Raw genomic sequence first — 16,991 nt, forward strand, 5'->3', positions numbered from 1 at the left:
CGGTGGAGAACCATGTCCGCCACTCCCCCCTCACATCTTTCATGGGCACATTTCGTGTCTCTCCAACCTCCTCATCTTTTACAATTCGTTATTTAACTTGCTATCTTATTTTCTGCTTTTTCCTTTTTACTTCAATCTATCTCTTAATTCAGCCTTTGAACTTCTCTAGTCCCAATACCCCAGCTCCACCATACAGCGAACAACCGTTATATTGAATAGAGAGACGTCCAGTTGAATCCGGCTTCGTTTCATCAAATGCAGGCTTCTACATTTTCTGCCTAAACTCCCCCAGGGACCATGCATCTCTCATCATGTCTGGTCTTCATTGCCGGCATCTCGGGCGTGCACGCCTTCTACCCATGGGAATTGGGGATGAAACTTTCGATGGAAACTACAGTCGAACGTCGCTTTGTCCCATGGAGCTTAATTGAAGTCAAATCCGACGATGAGAGCACCGACAGTACCGACACATCGAACACAGCCGACAAACCATGGACCCTTGATCTGAAAAAAAATGCCCGTTCGCCGCAACGATGGCTATGAGATTGTTGAATCCCACAAGCCAACATTGGCAAAAAGTGCACCGTTAAATCAGGACGGAACAGACTATTCATACTTCTCTCCCGTCCAAGTAGGTTCTCAAAAGCAAGAAATGTGGATGGCAATCGACACTGGAGCACCCAATACCTGGGTCTTTGACTCGAAATGCACCGAGCCTGTCTGCACACGTCATCACAAGTTCGACCGGTCAGCATCAACCAGCTATACCACCGACGATTCAACGTTCAGCCTCTTTTATGGTAGCGGCAAGGTCTCAGGAAAGATGGGGAAAGACGTCCTCTCAATTGCAGGGCTCGAAGTCTCGCAAACTTTCGGTCTGGCTAACAATGCCTCGGAAACTTTTCAGAGTTACCCATTCGACGGGATCCTTGGCCTGGGTCGATCGCGTACGGAAGGGTGGGATTTGCCATCTTTCATGGATCTTGTTGCTGAGAAAAACCTCATCAAGTCAAACTTGGTTGGGTTCAGTCTCTCTCGCTCAGCAGACAACAATAAGGATGGAGAAATCAACTTTGGTGGTGTCGATACAACCAAGTTCGATGGTACTATCTCCTACACTGCCACGAACGAGAAAATATGGAGCATCCCCGTGGATGATGCTTATGTGAATGGACAAAGTTGCAACTTTACCGGAAAATCCGCTACCATCGACACCGGAACCACCTACTTGCTGATCCCTCCCGCGGATGCCAAAACCCTGTTTTCTCTCGTCCCTCATTCATCTCAACAGCCTTCCAACCCGAACAACTATTTGATCCCATGCAATTCGACTGCTACCATAGAGTTCGAGTTCTCTGGTGTTAAATATAACGTCTCCCCTAAGGATTATGTTGGAAACGCCGAGTCGGACGGTTCAGCCTACTGCATTTCGACCATTGTCGGCTATGCATCCAACGGTGCAAACTGGCTTGTCGGCGATGTCTTTTTGAAGAACGTCTACACCGTGTTCGATTTTGACAATGGACAGATCGGGTTTGGCGCGCTTGCCTCGGCCTCAGACTCAAGCTCATCTTCCACCTCATCCTCTTCCACCTCATCCACGTCCCAGGGCAACGGGACATTCACTGCACCGCCAGTCACTGACACTGCTCCGTCTGCTGCTGACCCCACATCATCATCGACCTCCTCAACCATGGCCACAGTCTCTGACAGCTCCGCATCCCACCTCATCCGTGGCATTAGCTGGTCTATGCTCACGGTCATGCTTGGTGCATTTGCTATTTGAACTGCATTTTAGCCCATCTTTCACTTCTTGGCATTATTCTTTTCTTTTCTTTTTGATTTGGTGGCAATCATATTTCTGCTCCTTTTATTACTGTACACTCACTTATCACCCACCTCCTTTCCGTGCACATTGTATTATTGTACATGCACATCATTTACTTCTGTTAATACATCTGGGTTCACATACGATTACCCACTCATACTAGCATACGTTGGCGCCACCTTGTCTATTCGGCTTTTTTTCAGCTGCATATATCACTCGTTTCGTGTTAAACATCCGATATGTCTCCTTCATTTGAACTGGACATGACTTGCTATTATTTTCATTCAGATAGCCAAAAGTCTACAATACCATGGGCAAGACGCCAAAGTCTCATAATAAACCTTGGAAGCTTTCAATTCTGATAATATCTAATCAATGCACACATTTCGATATGAACTAGCTCTATGGGGTGGGAAGTTGCCCAGGTGACATGTGACATTGACAATGAGGGAAGGTGCAAGTCAGGTGTCCAAATTAGGAAGGTACGTGTTATTGAGGGTATAAAAGGACCACTCCCACCTTTCTTCCTCTTTCTCTTTCTCTTCTCCTCTTTCCTGTTCTCATCCCTCACGGCCACCATCTCCCCGTAGCCCCATGAGATAGCGTAGGCCGAGGGTCCTGTAGCACCCCGATGCCTATGCATGAGACATCAACATTGTTGAGGCCCATGCAGCTCAGCATCCAAATCAAACCGGGCTTTCTCGTGTGTGTTCTTTGACAAGTGGCTAAGCATTTGGGTACCATAGTCACTTGACAAGTCCCACGGAATACATGGGGGGTGTTTAACCACATCCTCTTTCATTTTGTAGCTAGTCACCTAGGTAGTCATGGATTGTATTTATAGCCGAAGATGTGTAGTTTTGAGTCATATGTCTGGAGTAGAGTAACAAGTCGTCCGTGTATGCTATAGGATGCCATATATGAGATTTAAAGCAGCATCCACCCCGAAATGTCCTCAATTCACAATGTCTTCTGTGGTATGAGCGTATAATTCTTCGGGTCCGACTCTGCGTCTCAAAGTCAGCATCCATATTCACATCCCAGAAGAAACAAAACTCACCAAGAATATCCCGATTGAAATCCTCAACCCCATTGTACCCAGCAACACCCATCAGAATATCCAAATCCGCCAACAACGACTTCATAACATGTCGAACCCCATCCTCCCCCTGGATACTCAACCCCCAAATCCAAAGCCGTCCAATAAACACAAACTTCGCCCCAAGCGCCAACGCCTTAACAACGTCACTCGCCCCCCTAACCCCAGAATCAAACATAATATAAATCCTCTCCCCAACAGCCTCAACAATCCTCTCAAGCGCATCAAGACTAGCAACAGCCCCATCAACCTGTCTACCAGCATGATTACTCACAACAATCCCATCAACCCCAAGCTCAACACACTTCCTCGCATCACCAACAGACTGAATCCCCTTAATCACAAATGGCCGCCCCCCCACTAATGCCCCTCCACGTCTCCATCAACCAAGGAATCTTCTCCCACGACCAAGCACGACCATGCCAAACAGAATCAATCCACTTCGTCGACGCAGCAACAACATCAACATCAGGATCAATCCCATCTGCAACACATCTCTTCCGGAAAACAGGGTCAGCAAGACCTAGGTCCGCACCGAATCCGCGGTAGAATGCATAATTCGACGACGCGACGTCATCATGTCGCCATCCGAGCTGCCATGTATCCGTCGTGAGAATCAGTGCGTCGAAGCCGTTTTTCCAGGCCCGCGTGAGAAGTGAGACCGTTAGCTCGTCGTCGTGTGGCATGTACAGTTGGAAGAATCGTGTTCCGGAAGGTCCGTTTGCCGCGGCTACGTCTTCAATTGATGTGCTGCCGGCTGTGGAGAGGCAGTAGGGGAGGTTGAGCTCGTTGGCGACCTTTGAGACGGCGGCTTCACCGGTTGCGTGGTAGATTTTGTTTATTCCGATTGGGGCGAAGCCGATTGGGGCGGAGACTTTGTGGTCGAAGATCGTTGTTCTGGTTGAGCGGTTGTTGGTGTCGATTAGTTGGTTGGGGATTAGTCGGTGGCGGTAGAAGGCTTGTCGGTTTGCCAGGTGTGTGTTTGACATTCCTGCGTTTGAGGAGGCGTAGTACCTGTTGCTTGTTGTTAGTTTATGTTTGGGATATTGGGATGGGGAGGTAGTATGTACCAGCCGCCCTCGCTCAGCTTTTCTTTGGCTCTTTCTTCCATTTTTCGGGGGTCTGTGGAAGTTAGGCTTAGGCTTCTGTGGGTTTGGAGGGATCATAATGAAAACTTGCCGGTGTTGAAGAGCGGTGTTACTCCTTCATTCTGTTTCCAGAAGTTCTCTCGCTGGTAAAGACCCCATTGAGGTGTGGTGCGCTCTTTGATATGTGGATTTGCTGGGTCACTCATATTGCAGATAGATGTGTTTTTTTAAAAAAAGAAATTCGAGTTTCTTCAAGTCAAATATATAGATTCAAAAGAATACAAAAACGAAACAACTAATTGCTTCCAAGTTGTGTTATAAGTCAATATCTTATCGATGATTTCATCTTGACGCTGCTTGGCCATCGGAGAATACCCGGAGCTTGGTTAAGCTTAAATGAACTCCAATGTACGAATCATGAGTTTTAATCTTCCCTTCACATTTCAATTTGTTGCTTTCAGTTGAGCGTGTTAGGTTTCAACCTTGACATTCATAGTGTGACAAAGAGCTACTTTCCTTGAAAGTGCAAGACCGCTGAGGATGATCCGTCGTATCCTGACAGAGATATGTATGACAACTAGTTGGGTTTAGCCCGTAGCTTGATTTAATGACACCATGGCTGAGTCGCCGGATTGTGCCTCTCCAATATCAGACATATCTGTACGCTTGTACTTTACCTTGGAGGTGGCCTTCAGCTACAAACCGCATCTATAAAAAAACAAATATCAAAAACCCTCAGGGCCCTCATCGGAAGCGATGACATCGCTTTTCGTATCCGGGCCGAAAATCCCCGGGGGCGTCAGTATTCAGCTGTAGACCATAAGGAAAGCTGCAGTGACCATGAGAGACTTAACTTATAGACTCAAATGGGTTCTCAGTAAAACAGTAGAATATGTAGATTTTAGTATCTTACACCCGGAATATCCAGCACTTATGTCCACCTTGTATTTAAATAATCTCATTAAATCAAGTAAATTGTCAACAAATTGACTTGGAAAGTCTAGTGACTAGGGCGGTCACTTTCTGCCAAGCCACGAAGTAATTAAACCCCTTTTGATCGCTATAAGCCACTGTATATACATCGGATCCTCGGGACATCGTCATTTTGTTGAGCACCAAGTTTAATCTATCGGACATCTACATTTCTATCGCGTTTTTGGTTCTCCTTCCTTCGATATCACAATGTTGGGTCTCAGTAGAAGATCAGCGCTTGCTCGCTCAAAATCTCTGGCTGCGCTGCCCGCGCGAGCCGCAGTCGCAGCTCAGCCATCCTGTATCAACACCCAGGATTTCCACTCCACGTCATCTCAGGCAGTGTCCCGGCCCACGTGGATGCCCATGCGCGTCAAAACGCCATGGATTGACGCCTTGACACAGATTCGCGAGGCTGAGAACGCCGGGCCGCAGGAGAAGGCTGGGCAGAGCGTTAAGCCCGATGTCTCGCCGAAGAAGATGTCGGATAGCCATTACAGCGCTGTGCGTTTTTTTTTTTTTTGTATTTGGTGAAGTTGAAATCAGCATGTTTATATTGACTGGTTTGTAGATTTTGCCTTTGGCCCAAGACAAATGGCTCTTGGATTCTTATCTCAACGCCTCCGGGCATATTAGGTATGTCTTTGCTAGCCTAACCACCAAAGGAACATTTGACTGATCATTCCGATTAGATTGGGATCACTTCTGATGGATCTTGATGCCCTAGCTGGCATCATTGCTTACCGTCATACAGGTGACGGTGTATCCACTGTCACTGCGGCCTGTGACCGGATCACCATTGAGAACCCGCTCATGGAAATCTGCGACCTTGAGCTCAGCGGTCAATGTACCTACGCGACAGGTCGATCAAGTATGGAAATCTCCCTTCAGGTCACCAAGGCCCGCCCGGAAGGACAGGAGGCCAAGCCAGAAGATGTCCTGATCACCTGTGCTTTCACTATGGTCTCACTGAATCCGACCACCAAGACGTATGTTCGTCCTCTTTATCAAGCGATACACACAAACTAACATCAGACAATAGGCCCGTGCCCGTGGCTCCTCTCATCGTTGAAACGGAAGAGGAAAAGCGCCTCTTCCAAAAGGGCGAAGCGAATTACCAGGCCAAGAAGGCCCTTCGCACCCGCAGTCTCCTGGAGAAATCCCCAGACGACGAAGAGAGCAACCTGATCCACTCAATGTGGACAAAGGAGGTATCCTACCTAAGTAAGCATAAACCCTTTCCCCCATTACGTCACTCAAATGCAAGAGAATATTAACCTGGCCGCACGCAGACCCCCAAAACCCAGCTATCCGGCCAGCAAACCAAGCATTCATGAGCGACACAGTGCTTAAATCCGCGATGATCATGCAACCCCAATACCGCAACCGACACAATTTCATGATCTTCGGTGGATTCCTCCTAAAACAAACCTTCGAGCTAGCCTTCTGCTGCGCGGCATCCTTCGCACACGCCCGGCCAAACTTCGTCGCCCTCGATCCCAGCACCTTCGAGAACCCAGTCCCCGTAGGCAGCGTGCTGTATCTGCGCGCGACGGTCGCGTACACGGAACCCGAGGAGCGTGAGGGTGATAGCACCAAGTACACTAAGGTGCAGGTGCGTGTTGACTCCAAGGTTCGCGATGTCGAGCACGGTACGAAGAAGTCAACTGGTATGTTTAACTATACTTTCCTTGTTGAGAAGGATGTGCAGGTTATGCCGAAGGGGTATGGTGAGTTTATGCTTTGGGCTGATGCCCGTCGTCGGGCGCAGAATGCTGCTGCTATTGATCCCATGCATAAGATGAGTGCCTTGCGGAGTATTAAGGATAGTGTTACTGAGTAGATGGAATTGGTTGGGTGGTTTCTTTTGATTTCCGGGTTTGGCCAGGCATTTTCCTACTAGATTTTAAGTAGATCGTCTCGGGGTCTTATGTTTTGAATATCTTTGTACCTTTTTTTGGCTTTTAGTTGAGCATTGCCTAGTCACTAGGCGTATCTGTATGTATCTGTACATCAAAATAGCATTCAATTAATATATATGTACTCAGAAATCCACTAGCAGAGCCTGGAAAGATATCAAAATGACCAAAAGGCATAAAAGCCATATATTTTGAGAAGGCTACCATGCAAAAAGAAAAGAATCTATATACAACGCCCTCCATTCGCCTCACATGTTCCATCCAACAAAAAGTATGTATAAAACGGGCGGGGAATATATATAAGAGCATATCAGAACATAAAAAAAAACAACAGAATAGACAAGCCGAACGCAAATATTCCATCCAGTATTTCAGTATTTCAGTGTTCCAGTCCACCCAGTCGAAGAACCAACCATGAAACCGACTCCATGTAAAAATGAGATGAGAATGATGTGAGGAATCCTCCCAGGCCATTGCAATGCAAGGGTATACACAGAGGTTTTGATCCAACTGAAAAAGAAAACATCCCAGTCCCCGACTATATAACTCCCTTTGTCCCCCTTCTCCTTCCGTGGAAAAGGAAAAATTCCAAAATGTTCGTTGCAGGTCGTTATTTTCAGGCTTTTTTTGTGCCTTAGTTGGCTTTTTGATAAGTGTCTTGTTTTTCACTTTGCCTTTTCTAGTATGAATGAGAGGTTTTTTTTTGTTTTTTGATGTTTTTGTTGGCGAGAGATGAGGAATGACCCGGGGTGTGGTGTTGAGGTGATGCTGTCTTTTATAACAGGTATGTGGTGTAGATTTTCAAGATTCTACTTTCAGAATCATCGACAAATGAGAATGGGTATAAAATCTCGATTGTCCAAAAAAGAAGAGACAACTGCTGCCACAAAGATGAACTATCATCCAACGCCCGGGAGTATGAACTAGCGAGGAATGCAATTAACAGCACAGAGCCGCTTGCGGGGAACCATCTTGTAGCTTGATACCACAAGGCAGAGTAAATTCCCGATCAAGGGAAACACGACTTGTTGATTGTCATTGCTCGCTAAGAACTTCCGATATGGCATTAGACGTCAACGAACCCCCGGCCTGGGGACCAGCAGCTTTATCCTTAGGTCCCCTCGGCTCGCGAGGTTCAGGCGGCTGCTCTTCTTTCATGCAAGCGTTTTCCAAGATATTGGTCCACTTTCCACTAGTGCCAGCATGGCTATGCTTCAGGTGCTGTCGGAAGTGGTCTGCGCGGAAGAATTTCTTCGCATTATTGCACTCGCCGAATTTATGCACCGTGGTCAAGTGCTCGAATCGTCGATCCCAGTCTGCTTCAGGGAAATTTGGGAATTCCTCTCCGCAGTAGCCGCACGTGTCGTGGGTAGCCCCGGCATTTGTCTGGCAGGACTGTGCGCCTGAGGGGTGGAATGCTGATTGGAAACTCATGAGCGCAGCGCATGACCATGAATGGCGTCGGAGGTGGAGGGAGTTTTGGTGGCGCTCGGCTTCATTTTTGTTCTTGAAGCGGTGGTTGCAGTAGGCGCATGCGTACTGTTTCTCCATCTCGTGTGCACTATTTTAAATTAGTATGGCTCATATAATGAAGACACCACGACGGAAAACTTACCGTAGGCCATCTGGATTGTCGAATTTCTTGGGTTTCTTTGGACAACAATCGCAGATGAACAGTCCGCCGATCTTCGGCGCGGCTGGCTTTGGCACATTCATAATGGTCGCCGGCACAGGCATCTTTCCAGTAGCGTCTGTCGCAGGCGGTTCTAAAGACGCAGGCCCTGGAAGTCTTGAAAGAGTAGCCTGAGATAGCGCCGCAGGAGAGCTGGGGTTGAGAATTGATTTTTCGTGAAAAGTATCGAGATCGGAGCTTGGTGAGAAACCTCCTGGAGACGGCCGGTCGTACGGAGAAAGGCTGGTCATACTACTACCTCCAATAGACAACGTGGACGAATACGAGCCCGAGGTCCGGATGCTCAAGGATGAGGCGGCTGAGAGGGTTCGTTGACTCGTGGGGTAGTTGGGGTAGACCGATAGTGTGTTAGTAAATGGATGACCACTCAGTCTTCGCTGAGACAAGTCTCCGTTACTCGTAGCGACGTGCAATGTATGTCTATCGTCGCTCATCGGCTCACGCGGAGGGGAGGATGCCCGTCGTTTCATGCCCTGTCTAGAATCCGGATACGGTGGAGTGGGCTCTCGAAGAATGAATTGCCGCGGAGGTGCTGGCTCGTCGGTCGAAAACTCTCCCTCGATATCTGAAAACACGCCCTGGTCATAACTTCCACGATTCGATCGGCTCGGTAGACTGATGCTATCTTCTCGCTGAGGTGTTGTTCCACGATAGCGGCGTCGGCCCGCATCCCGCAAAGATCCTTGGTCGTAATCCAGTGCTGATGATGGTGCATTACTCTCCACGCTCGGGCTTCGGCCTTCAACATACTCTCGCCAGTTGACCTTGGTCCTGGGAGAAATGCCCCCGGACTGAGGGCTGTTGTGCCATTTCACGTCCAATGTGGACCCTTCCGAAGGCCCGGGGGATGGCAGATTGCTTGGGCTTCGTGAGGGAACGGCGAGTGCAGGGAGTGAATTTCGGTTGTCGGTTCCGAGACTGATAGATCCCCCTGGCGACGGAGGTTTTGCTATTTGAGGCTTTCCAATTTTGGATAATAGTTGTTGATCGTAGGCGTTTGATGAGTCTTTGACACTCCTTAGTGAAAATTCGCGCTCACCACTCAAGCTGCCGAAAGTATTAGCACGGATTAACCTGATATAGAAAAGCGCGGTACTGCGAAACCAAGAGTTGCTCGCAGTCCTCGCGCATTAAGTCCGCTTGCTTACATTGGACCCGTCGGATTCGGGATAATCGACATGGAATTTGAAAATCCGTCTGTAGCTGGCCGAGGTGGCTGGATCTGGATCTGAGTTTCGGGGCTTCGCGAGAAAGGAACTCCGCCCTGCCTCCCCTCTAAATCGTCTATCTGCATTGGATCACCCTGCGAGGCGGGTTGCAGCCGTCGATGACCTCCAAACAAACTTGAGTCCGGGTGGATTGGCGGCAGAGAAGTCGGGGGTTGTGAATTTGCGTGTTGCCAGGCGGCGTCATAACCCATCTCCAAATTGGGAATTCTGGGTGGCGGTGGAAGTGGTGGAGGGGCGGTGATCATAGTAGTTCTAGTTCGTGAAGCTATAGGTAACGGGCCGTGAGATGATAGTGCCAGCTCGGGCATAGCGTATTGGAATCTTTCGGAAGAACGGCGTTTGTGTTCTCTGAAATCGTGGAAGCTCGGCGACTGAGAAAATCGAAGGTCCATTCTAGAACCAGAACATAGAGCCGGGATCAAAATTAGAGACTGGTGCGCATCCGCATGAACCCCAAGTTGAGATCAGAAAAAAGCCAACTGAACAGAAGAATAGGTCGAGCTTGATGTAAATCGGAGCAAGCAGGTCAAATCGATATCTCAATATACCAGCAATAACCCAATCCAGTTGAGTGTAAACGTCGGTCGTGAAACCAGCTCCGATTGTTAAGCGGACTGTTAACCAGCCTCACACGCTCCGATGAAGAGTGTGTATCTCAGAAGGTCCAGCTTCTGCCTACTTTCAAGAGAGGGCAAATAGTTATAGAGCGAGAATGGTTAATAGAGAGGACTTCATGCAGTGTGTAAGTCTTGTGAGTCTAAATTAAGAGGTCAGATCATTTGAAAGTGGACTTGGACGAGATAATAAAAAGACCGGGGTAAGGAAGAAAATAGGGCTGAAGAAGAGACCTACGTCGGGACCCTTGTTCGGCGATTCGCCTCATAAGATGAAACGTTTTCCCGTAAGTGACACACGGAGAGCCGGGCCTGTGTCCCATAGAAATTGGCCACCCTGCAACTCAAGGAGATGAACACATTCTTAATGGAAGAATAGAAAGAAAAATGTAGGGAGAAAAAAAATAAAATAAAACTAGTAATATGTTAGAAAGGTGCAATTAAACTCAGATATTGTGAGTACAAAGGAAATACACACTCACTCTCTCTATGTTGTATGTTGTATGCAATGGGAGGACCCCACTACTAGCTGAAGCCCGGTTTTTTTTTTTTTTTTGGAAAAAAGTGTGTTAAGGCAAAAGGAAAGGCTGAGAGCTGAAGCTGGAGCTGGAGCTGATCAAATAGAGAGCGAATCAAAAAGGAAAAGGTAAGAATTGAAATACGCCCAGATCGGGGTATCGGGTAGGAATTCGGGCGGTGCAAGCGATTGGATCCAATTCAGGCGAGGAGAGGGGGCAATTTAGGTGATCTCATTCTCAGAGAGAAGAAAAAAAAAGAAGTTCAACTAATCAAAAGCAAAGAGGCAAAAAAGAAAAAGAACAAAAAAGAAAAAGAGGAAATTAGAAACATACCAGGTCTCAGGGTTAAAGCCTTTGGGAGGGGTGACGTGGAAAGGCATATGTATTGTTCGTATTGTTCGTATATGGGTCATTATCTGTTACATACCAGTTACAGAGAAAACATCAGGGATGAAATAAATAGGGAATTTAATAATTTAATAGGATATTTCATCCTAATTAAACAGTAAAACATTAAATCGTCCTTTAAATTAAAGAAAATAAAATAAAAAATAAAAAAATAAAAATAAAAAGATTGGATTTTCTAGTTCGCGTGGGAAAAGCCACGTTGGAATGACAAGTTCTTTAGGGCACAAGGCTTAGCGTTAAAAATACCTAATAATTAGACATATTAGGTACGGAGTACACTATAACTAGATTATACTATTATACTAGTTTCGCACCACGTTCGGTTAATCTAGGTCAATATTGATATAGCTTCCAAAAAAAGATATCTGGACCCCAGTACAGAGTACTACGGGGGATGGGAATGGACTGGCCCAGGGTCCTGGAGTTCTAGAGTTCTAGAGTTCCGCTGATCTATGTGACGCCGTCTACCCCATATGGAGTCTTCAGATTATTTGACGGGATCATGGAAGCCAACCAGAACATTGCAGAATGGCCGTGCGGCCAACCTCACAGGTGGGTGGGTGGGGTGGAAGTCTTTGTATATTGGACGCCTCGCAAATGCGACCCAGATGGGGTTGTCCACATCATAGTGTAACAAGATAATCTTTAAACGCCTTATCCTATCTGGTATGAAGTGGTAAGCAAGACTTTTTTTTTATCAATTTTTATCAATTTTTCTGCCACTACTACAAGGTGAAGGCTGCCGACGACCAGGACCTTTTTCACCGAGACAAAAACGGCTCGAACAATGGCAGAAGAGACCTATCAAGGAACCATGGTTTATTAGTATTCTAGAACTGGAACTTGACCAGAGAGGGGTTCACCGTACATCCCGCAAAGTTCTTGGAAGAATGAAGTATAGATTGGCATGGTCTTGTGCAGCTTTACAACCAGTGATAATATACACCGGGAGGGGGCTTGGAACTCTTGGAACTCTTGGAAGCCTTGGCATTTAGGCTTAATATCTCATATCTCTCGAACAAGGGGCCCATACGAGCACCCTATTACTATTCTTGACTACTGGATGCTGAACAAGGCAGATACGTGTACGAAGTACATTGTACAATACATCTGCCATGATACGAATATAAGGAGATCTTGTGTTGCGTTCGGAGGATTCGGGCCCTACATTCATTACGGAGTAGAGAACATTCTTTTGCCTCCACATAAAAAAAAAAGAGGACAATGCTGAGTCGTTGGACATTGACCCACTGATTTACTAGTGCACTCCACTTGGCGTCGGGCATTGCATGCACTGCCACACTGCCGGTCCGCCTGTCATTTGCGCGCAGGGGGGATTGTGAACTCTTTTGTGGTGTGATCAAACACTTTAGGTAATGTAAGACATGTTGAATTGGTATTTTTTTTATTAAAAAAAACCACAGAAAATGACCTGGTCTTTGGCAATGAATGGGAAGAAGAGTAATGAAGAACGTTAGAACAAACCCTCCAGGGCTGCAGGGAATAGTGCTGAGTAATCCGATTAATGCTCCAGTGGGCTCCACATCAGCTTCGAGAATGAAAATCTCATTTTTATTTTTATTTTCTTTTGTTCTTTTTTGTTTTCTTTTTTTAGGAAATTATCGCTAAATTGGGCATTTCCATACCGCACAATCCTACATATTAGGCCAGTATTATTCAAGTTCTAGTCCACGTTAGTACCATATATGGATGTAATATAATGGGGGTTTCATCCCAAGGACATGGGCGAACTCTACGTTAGATGTTACCCCTGGAGCCCTATCACACGTAGGACGATCAGATCTTCTGATCAGAGCGTCTTGATCTGTACAGAGTAATGATTTCCTGCTCTCAAATGTCAGGATTGCTGCGTTAGGTAGCTCAACATCAGGATTTTGTAATTGCTGTGTGGCAGTGAACCTCTTGGCGAGGGGATTACCTCTGATCCTTGATTCCTCTGTACTCCGTCTATGTACTCCGTATGGAGTACAGTGTACGTAGCGGATACAGAGGCCTAATAAAGTTTCCCCCGGGCCCATTATGTGAGTATTTCTCATCGATCATCAACATCAAGCTGGTTGATGTTCCAGGCGCCCTTAACTTATTTAGGAAATAATTAGATTACAGTGGGTGATGGCTGACTATGTTGTAGGTAAGCTACACAACTCCATTGAGGGGTGTGTGTCCACATTTTTTTCTTCGGGTAATGATTGCCACAGTGACAGACAGCAAAGACATTATTGGGTTAACGGGAGGCGTCAGCAAAGAGGGGTTTTACAACATACGGATTTTGCACGGAGTACGGAGTACGGAGTAGTGCGGCTGGCTTCGGCTGGGAAAATCTCAGTCTTTGGCCAGGCCATCAGCCATCACCAGAAACTCAAGCCCTGGAAGGGGTCAGGTGCTTTGCTGTAGATTGTACCTCCTGAGGCGCAGCCAGCCTTAAGCCTTAGAAGGCTGCAGCCTAGAAGCGCGTGTCACGTCTCTAGTTAATGTGACACTGGACAAGCTAGCCTCCTTTATACTTCGTATACTCCGTACGGAGTAGTGAGGGCGTATATGGCCTCCTCCGGCCCCATTCATTGCTCCATTCCTGATCAACCCAGGGCCAAGTTCCCCGCCGCAAGCCTAACTAAGCCTAAATCTAGCTTCCTTTTTTTGTTGCCCCGTGAGCAACCCCTTGCAGTTTGATTAGCAAATCAGATCATCGGCTAACGAGGTTGATTGTTTGACCTTTGTTGGATGTATATCGCCCTACACGTTGCGTCGGCTAGACTCCTCTATTATGTATCTACCAATCCAGTCATACACGGAGTAAATACGAGACTACAACGTAGACACGCAGTAATTCTGTACTGTTCCATTCCAAGCACACGTTACGTCTACCAGTATTTAGAACACATGGGGCACGTGGTCGGTGAAGTGACCTTGACATTTAATCGTAAATGCCGCGTCTCACTTTTGAGAAGGGGCTGTGAAATTGGTTTCTCGGTACGTGCACTCAAGCTATAACAAAGAACCTAGAATAGAATAGTTATATGTAACGTACTTATGTGGCAGGCACCAACCCCAGTGTGGGGAGATCCTCATACGGTGACCTCCAAACTGCCACGTTGTGTACAAATCCACCCTTTCTTGCAGCTGTAATTATTGATATGTGAATATTTTTGTGTTAATGAACAGAGTTCACATGAGTTGACAATTCTATTTCCCCTTAATAATCACAAATACACAAGTCTGAAATAGTTCCAAGATTGTACAAGTATATTGCCTGAGGCATCCAGGTCACCTGCTTTGTCATACCCTTGCCCTATCAGACTTTTTGAGTTTGGCAGCGCCGAGGCTCAACCTCCGCCTTTGGGATCTAAGAGGAAAGAAGAGTCAAGTTATCAAACTGGCACTCGAGTTGAATTTCTGAATTCTGTATCTCCTCTGTCGCCATCAACAACCCATCTTACTGCTGCCAAGTTGCAGCCACCATATCTCAAAATGGCCATGAATCAAATAAAAGGCCACAATATCTATGTCGGAGGGTTGGTCTCACTTCTCTAACAGATAAACCTTGCCCGGGTGTTGCTAAAATATAGCTGAGGCTGGAGATTGGCACTTCCAGTTCCTGATTTGGCAGTTTTCATTCATTGCTAACCCCTCCATTTGTAGCATATTAAGCGCCAAAAACAAAACGGCTTTGGCACGCGCAGATATCTCGCATGTTCTCTCAGTGCTGCGTCTCAACCCAGCTGAGGAACAGGAGACGTTCAAGTCTTTCCAGCATCTTTCCATAGGAGTTGACGATGTCGACGATGAAAATTTATTGGAGTATTTCCCCGCCGCTATCAAGTTTATTCAGTCTGGCCTAAACGGTGGTGGAGGTGTACTCGTGCACTGGTAAGTTAAAATACAAATTATCCAATCTCACTTGTGGAAAGTCTTTTCCGGCTCTTCAGTCGTTCCTATTTCCTCTTGCAGAATGCATATTCTTGAGTGGCTTCGTGCCTCCTACGTCATTTCGTGCCCATCAAGTGCGATCTACATGTGGCTGAAGAATCCCGCAAATCTCGATGCACATTGGACCCCTGTTTTTGGGAAATTTGCAAGCTGTGTCTGGACTTATCATGGAAAGATGTACATTAGCTAATGTGACGATCTAGTGCGATGGGGAAGTCCCGCTCCGCGGCCATTTGCATCGCCTACCTGCTCCACCGGCAGCTGGGGCTCACACCGCAATCCGCCCTTGCGCTGGTTCGCCAAAGCAGGCCCCTATGTGAGCCAAACGAGGGCTTCATGGAACAGCTGAACCTATACCATGAAATGGGCTGTCCAGATGATGTCACCGATCATCCCTCGTACAAACGCTGGCTTTATCGCCGTGATGTCGAAGGAAGTGTGGCATGTGGCCGTGCCCCAGAGCTGAAGTCAGTGCGGTTTGAAGATGAACAGCCTGTCCAGTCCCAAAACGCCACCGGTCGAACGGTTGAGATTAAATGTCGGAAATGCAGGTTAGTCCCACAATTAAAAGATCCAGACCCATACTTCCAAGGGAAGAAAAGAAAGAAACTTCCCGATTTACTAAACCCCATCATAGAACGAAATTGGCAACGACTCCATTCATCATCCCGCATGAGGAAGAAAAGCAAAACACTGCCAAGTCATCAGCAACCGCGGATTGCGGCCATGTTTTCCTCCACCCCCTGACCTGGATGCGCCCAAGTCTCTTCCCGTCTGAGGATAGAGCTGAGGCTAGCGCGGATACAACATATGGTGCACACCCCGACGATGCTCCCCTCTCTGGACGCCTCACTTGCCCCAACTCCATCTGTGGGTCCAATGTCGGCAAATTTGCATGGCAAGGTCTTCGATGCAGCTGTGGTGGTTGGGTCGTGCCCGCCATCGGTCTCACCAAAGCTCGCGTTGATATCGCATACCAGGTTAATATGGCTCAGGGCCCAAGAGCTAACCCTGCCATCCGTCTTCCTCCTGGAATGCGGGTTCCGGCAGTTAATGACTCTGGGCGGGGCAATCTTTGAGATGAGAAGTGACGAACACCATAACATGCATACATAGTTTTACGAGTTCATGAAAGCTTAAAGCTCCAGTTACATTTGTTTATGGTTCATCTTTGTTTTTCTTTTTGGGTTCCAGATAATCATCTGCCAACCAAGGAGGCTCACCGGGCTTGTGAGTGACATGTGGTACATCTTGGCTCTGGACTGGAGAGGTATGTACTTGAAAGTCCGCCTGGGCATACTTCGTGCAAAGCTTGGTCATCATTATTGATGTACCACTATTTGGGAAGGACCACGTGCCCTACGTGGAGAGTGAAGATGGTTTCTGGCCATAGCATGACTGCCTTGTGTCTCATTCCATTCTACTCCGTACAGACAGCGACATGGCATGGCGAGGCTCGGTAGCACTACCTCGGACCTTTCCAGACAAGCCGCTAAAGCTGACGGGAGATTGCACCGTGCTCCATCCCATGATCTACAATAGCAAGACACACATTAGGGAGCATGGCGGCCAACATTGCCCCTGCTGATCTGTACAGCCACTGTGATATCGATCCATTCCAAAACACACAAGCCATCAATCTTGTAATTCGTACCCAACGCCCCCGTTGGCCGAC

General features: G+C 47.2%; 5 protein-coding genes across 5 annotated transcripts; 3 read left to right on the forward strand and 2 right to left on the reverse strand.

Annotated features, from left to right (window-relative positions):
- Positions 1-514: 514 nt before the first annotated feature.
- N7516_006020 (pepsin-like aspartic protease) lies at positions 515-1,786 on the forward strand (the record flags this gene model as incomplete). Its single annotated transcript, XM_057218740.1, has 1 exon — positions 515-1,786. One exon carries the CDS (start codon positions 515-517, stop codon positions 1,784-1,786), a length of 1,272 nt encoding a protein of 423 aa, XP_057072831.1.
- A 1,002-nt stretch (positions 1,787-2,788) lies between these two features.
- On the reverse strand, positions 2,789-4,221 carry N7516_006021 (uncharacterized protein; the record flags this gene model as incomplete). The annotated part of the gene is made up of 5 exons (XM_057218741.1): positions 2,789-2,835; positions 2,889-3,287; positions 3,343-3,941; positions 3,998-4,049; positions 4,170-4,221. The coding sequence occupies 5 exons, from the start codon at positions 4,219-4,221 to the stop codon at positions 2,789-2,791; spliced, it is 1,149 nt and encodes a 382-aa protein (XP_057072832.1).
- A 976-nt stretch (positions 4,222-5,197) lies between these two features.
- Positions 5,198-6,830, forward strand: N7516_006022 (putative acyl-CoA thioester hydrolase; the record flags this gene model as incomplete). The annotated part of the gene is made up of 5 exons (XM_057218742.1): positions 5,198-5,491; positions 5,559-5,623; positions 5,680-5,976; positions 6,030-6,211; positions 6,280-6,830. The coding sequence occupies 5 exons, from the start codon at positions 5,198-5,200 to the stop codon at positions 6,828-6,830; spliced, it is 1,389 nt and encodes a 462-aa protein (XP_057072833.1).
- Positions 6,831-7,941: 1,111 nt separating this feature from the next.
- znfA (putative C2H2 finger domain protein) lies at positions 7,942-10,073 on the reverse strand (the record flags this gene model as incomplete). The annotated part of the gene is made up of 3 exons (XM_057218743.1): positions 7,942-8,467; positions 8,522-9,694; positions 9,748-10,073. 3 exons carry the CDS (start codon positions 10,071-10,073, stop codon positions 7,942-7,944), a joined length of 2,025 nt encoding a protein of 674 aa, XP_057072834.1.
- A 4,784-nt stretch (positions 10,074-14,857) lies between these two features.
- Positions 14,858-16,395, forward strand: dspC (dual specificity phosphatase YVH1; the record flags this gene model as incomplete). The annotated part of the gene is made up of 4 exons (XM_057218744.1): positions 14,858-14,901; positions 15,029-15,256; positions 15,520-15,867; positions 15,954-16,395. The coding sequence occupies 4 exons, from the start codon at positions 14,858-14,860 to the stop codon at positions 16,393-16,395; spliced, it is 1,062 nt and encodes a 353-aa protein (XP_057072835.1).
- Positions 16,396-16,991: the final 596 nt, after the last annotated feature.

Source organism: Penicillium verrucosum (genome assembly GCF_028828655.1).
Source record: "Penicillium verrucosum strain IBT 35672 chromosome Unknown utg000002l_segment0_segment0, whole genome shotgun sequence".
NCBI classification, from domain to species: Eukaryota; Fungi; Ascomycota; class Eurotiomycetes; order Eurotiales; family Aspergillaceae; genus Penicillium; species Penicillium verrucosum.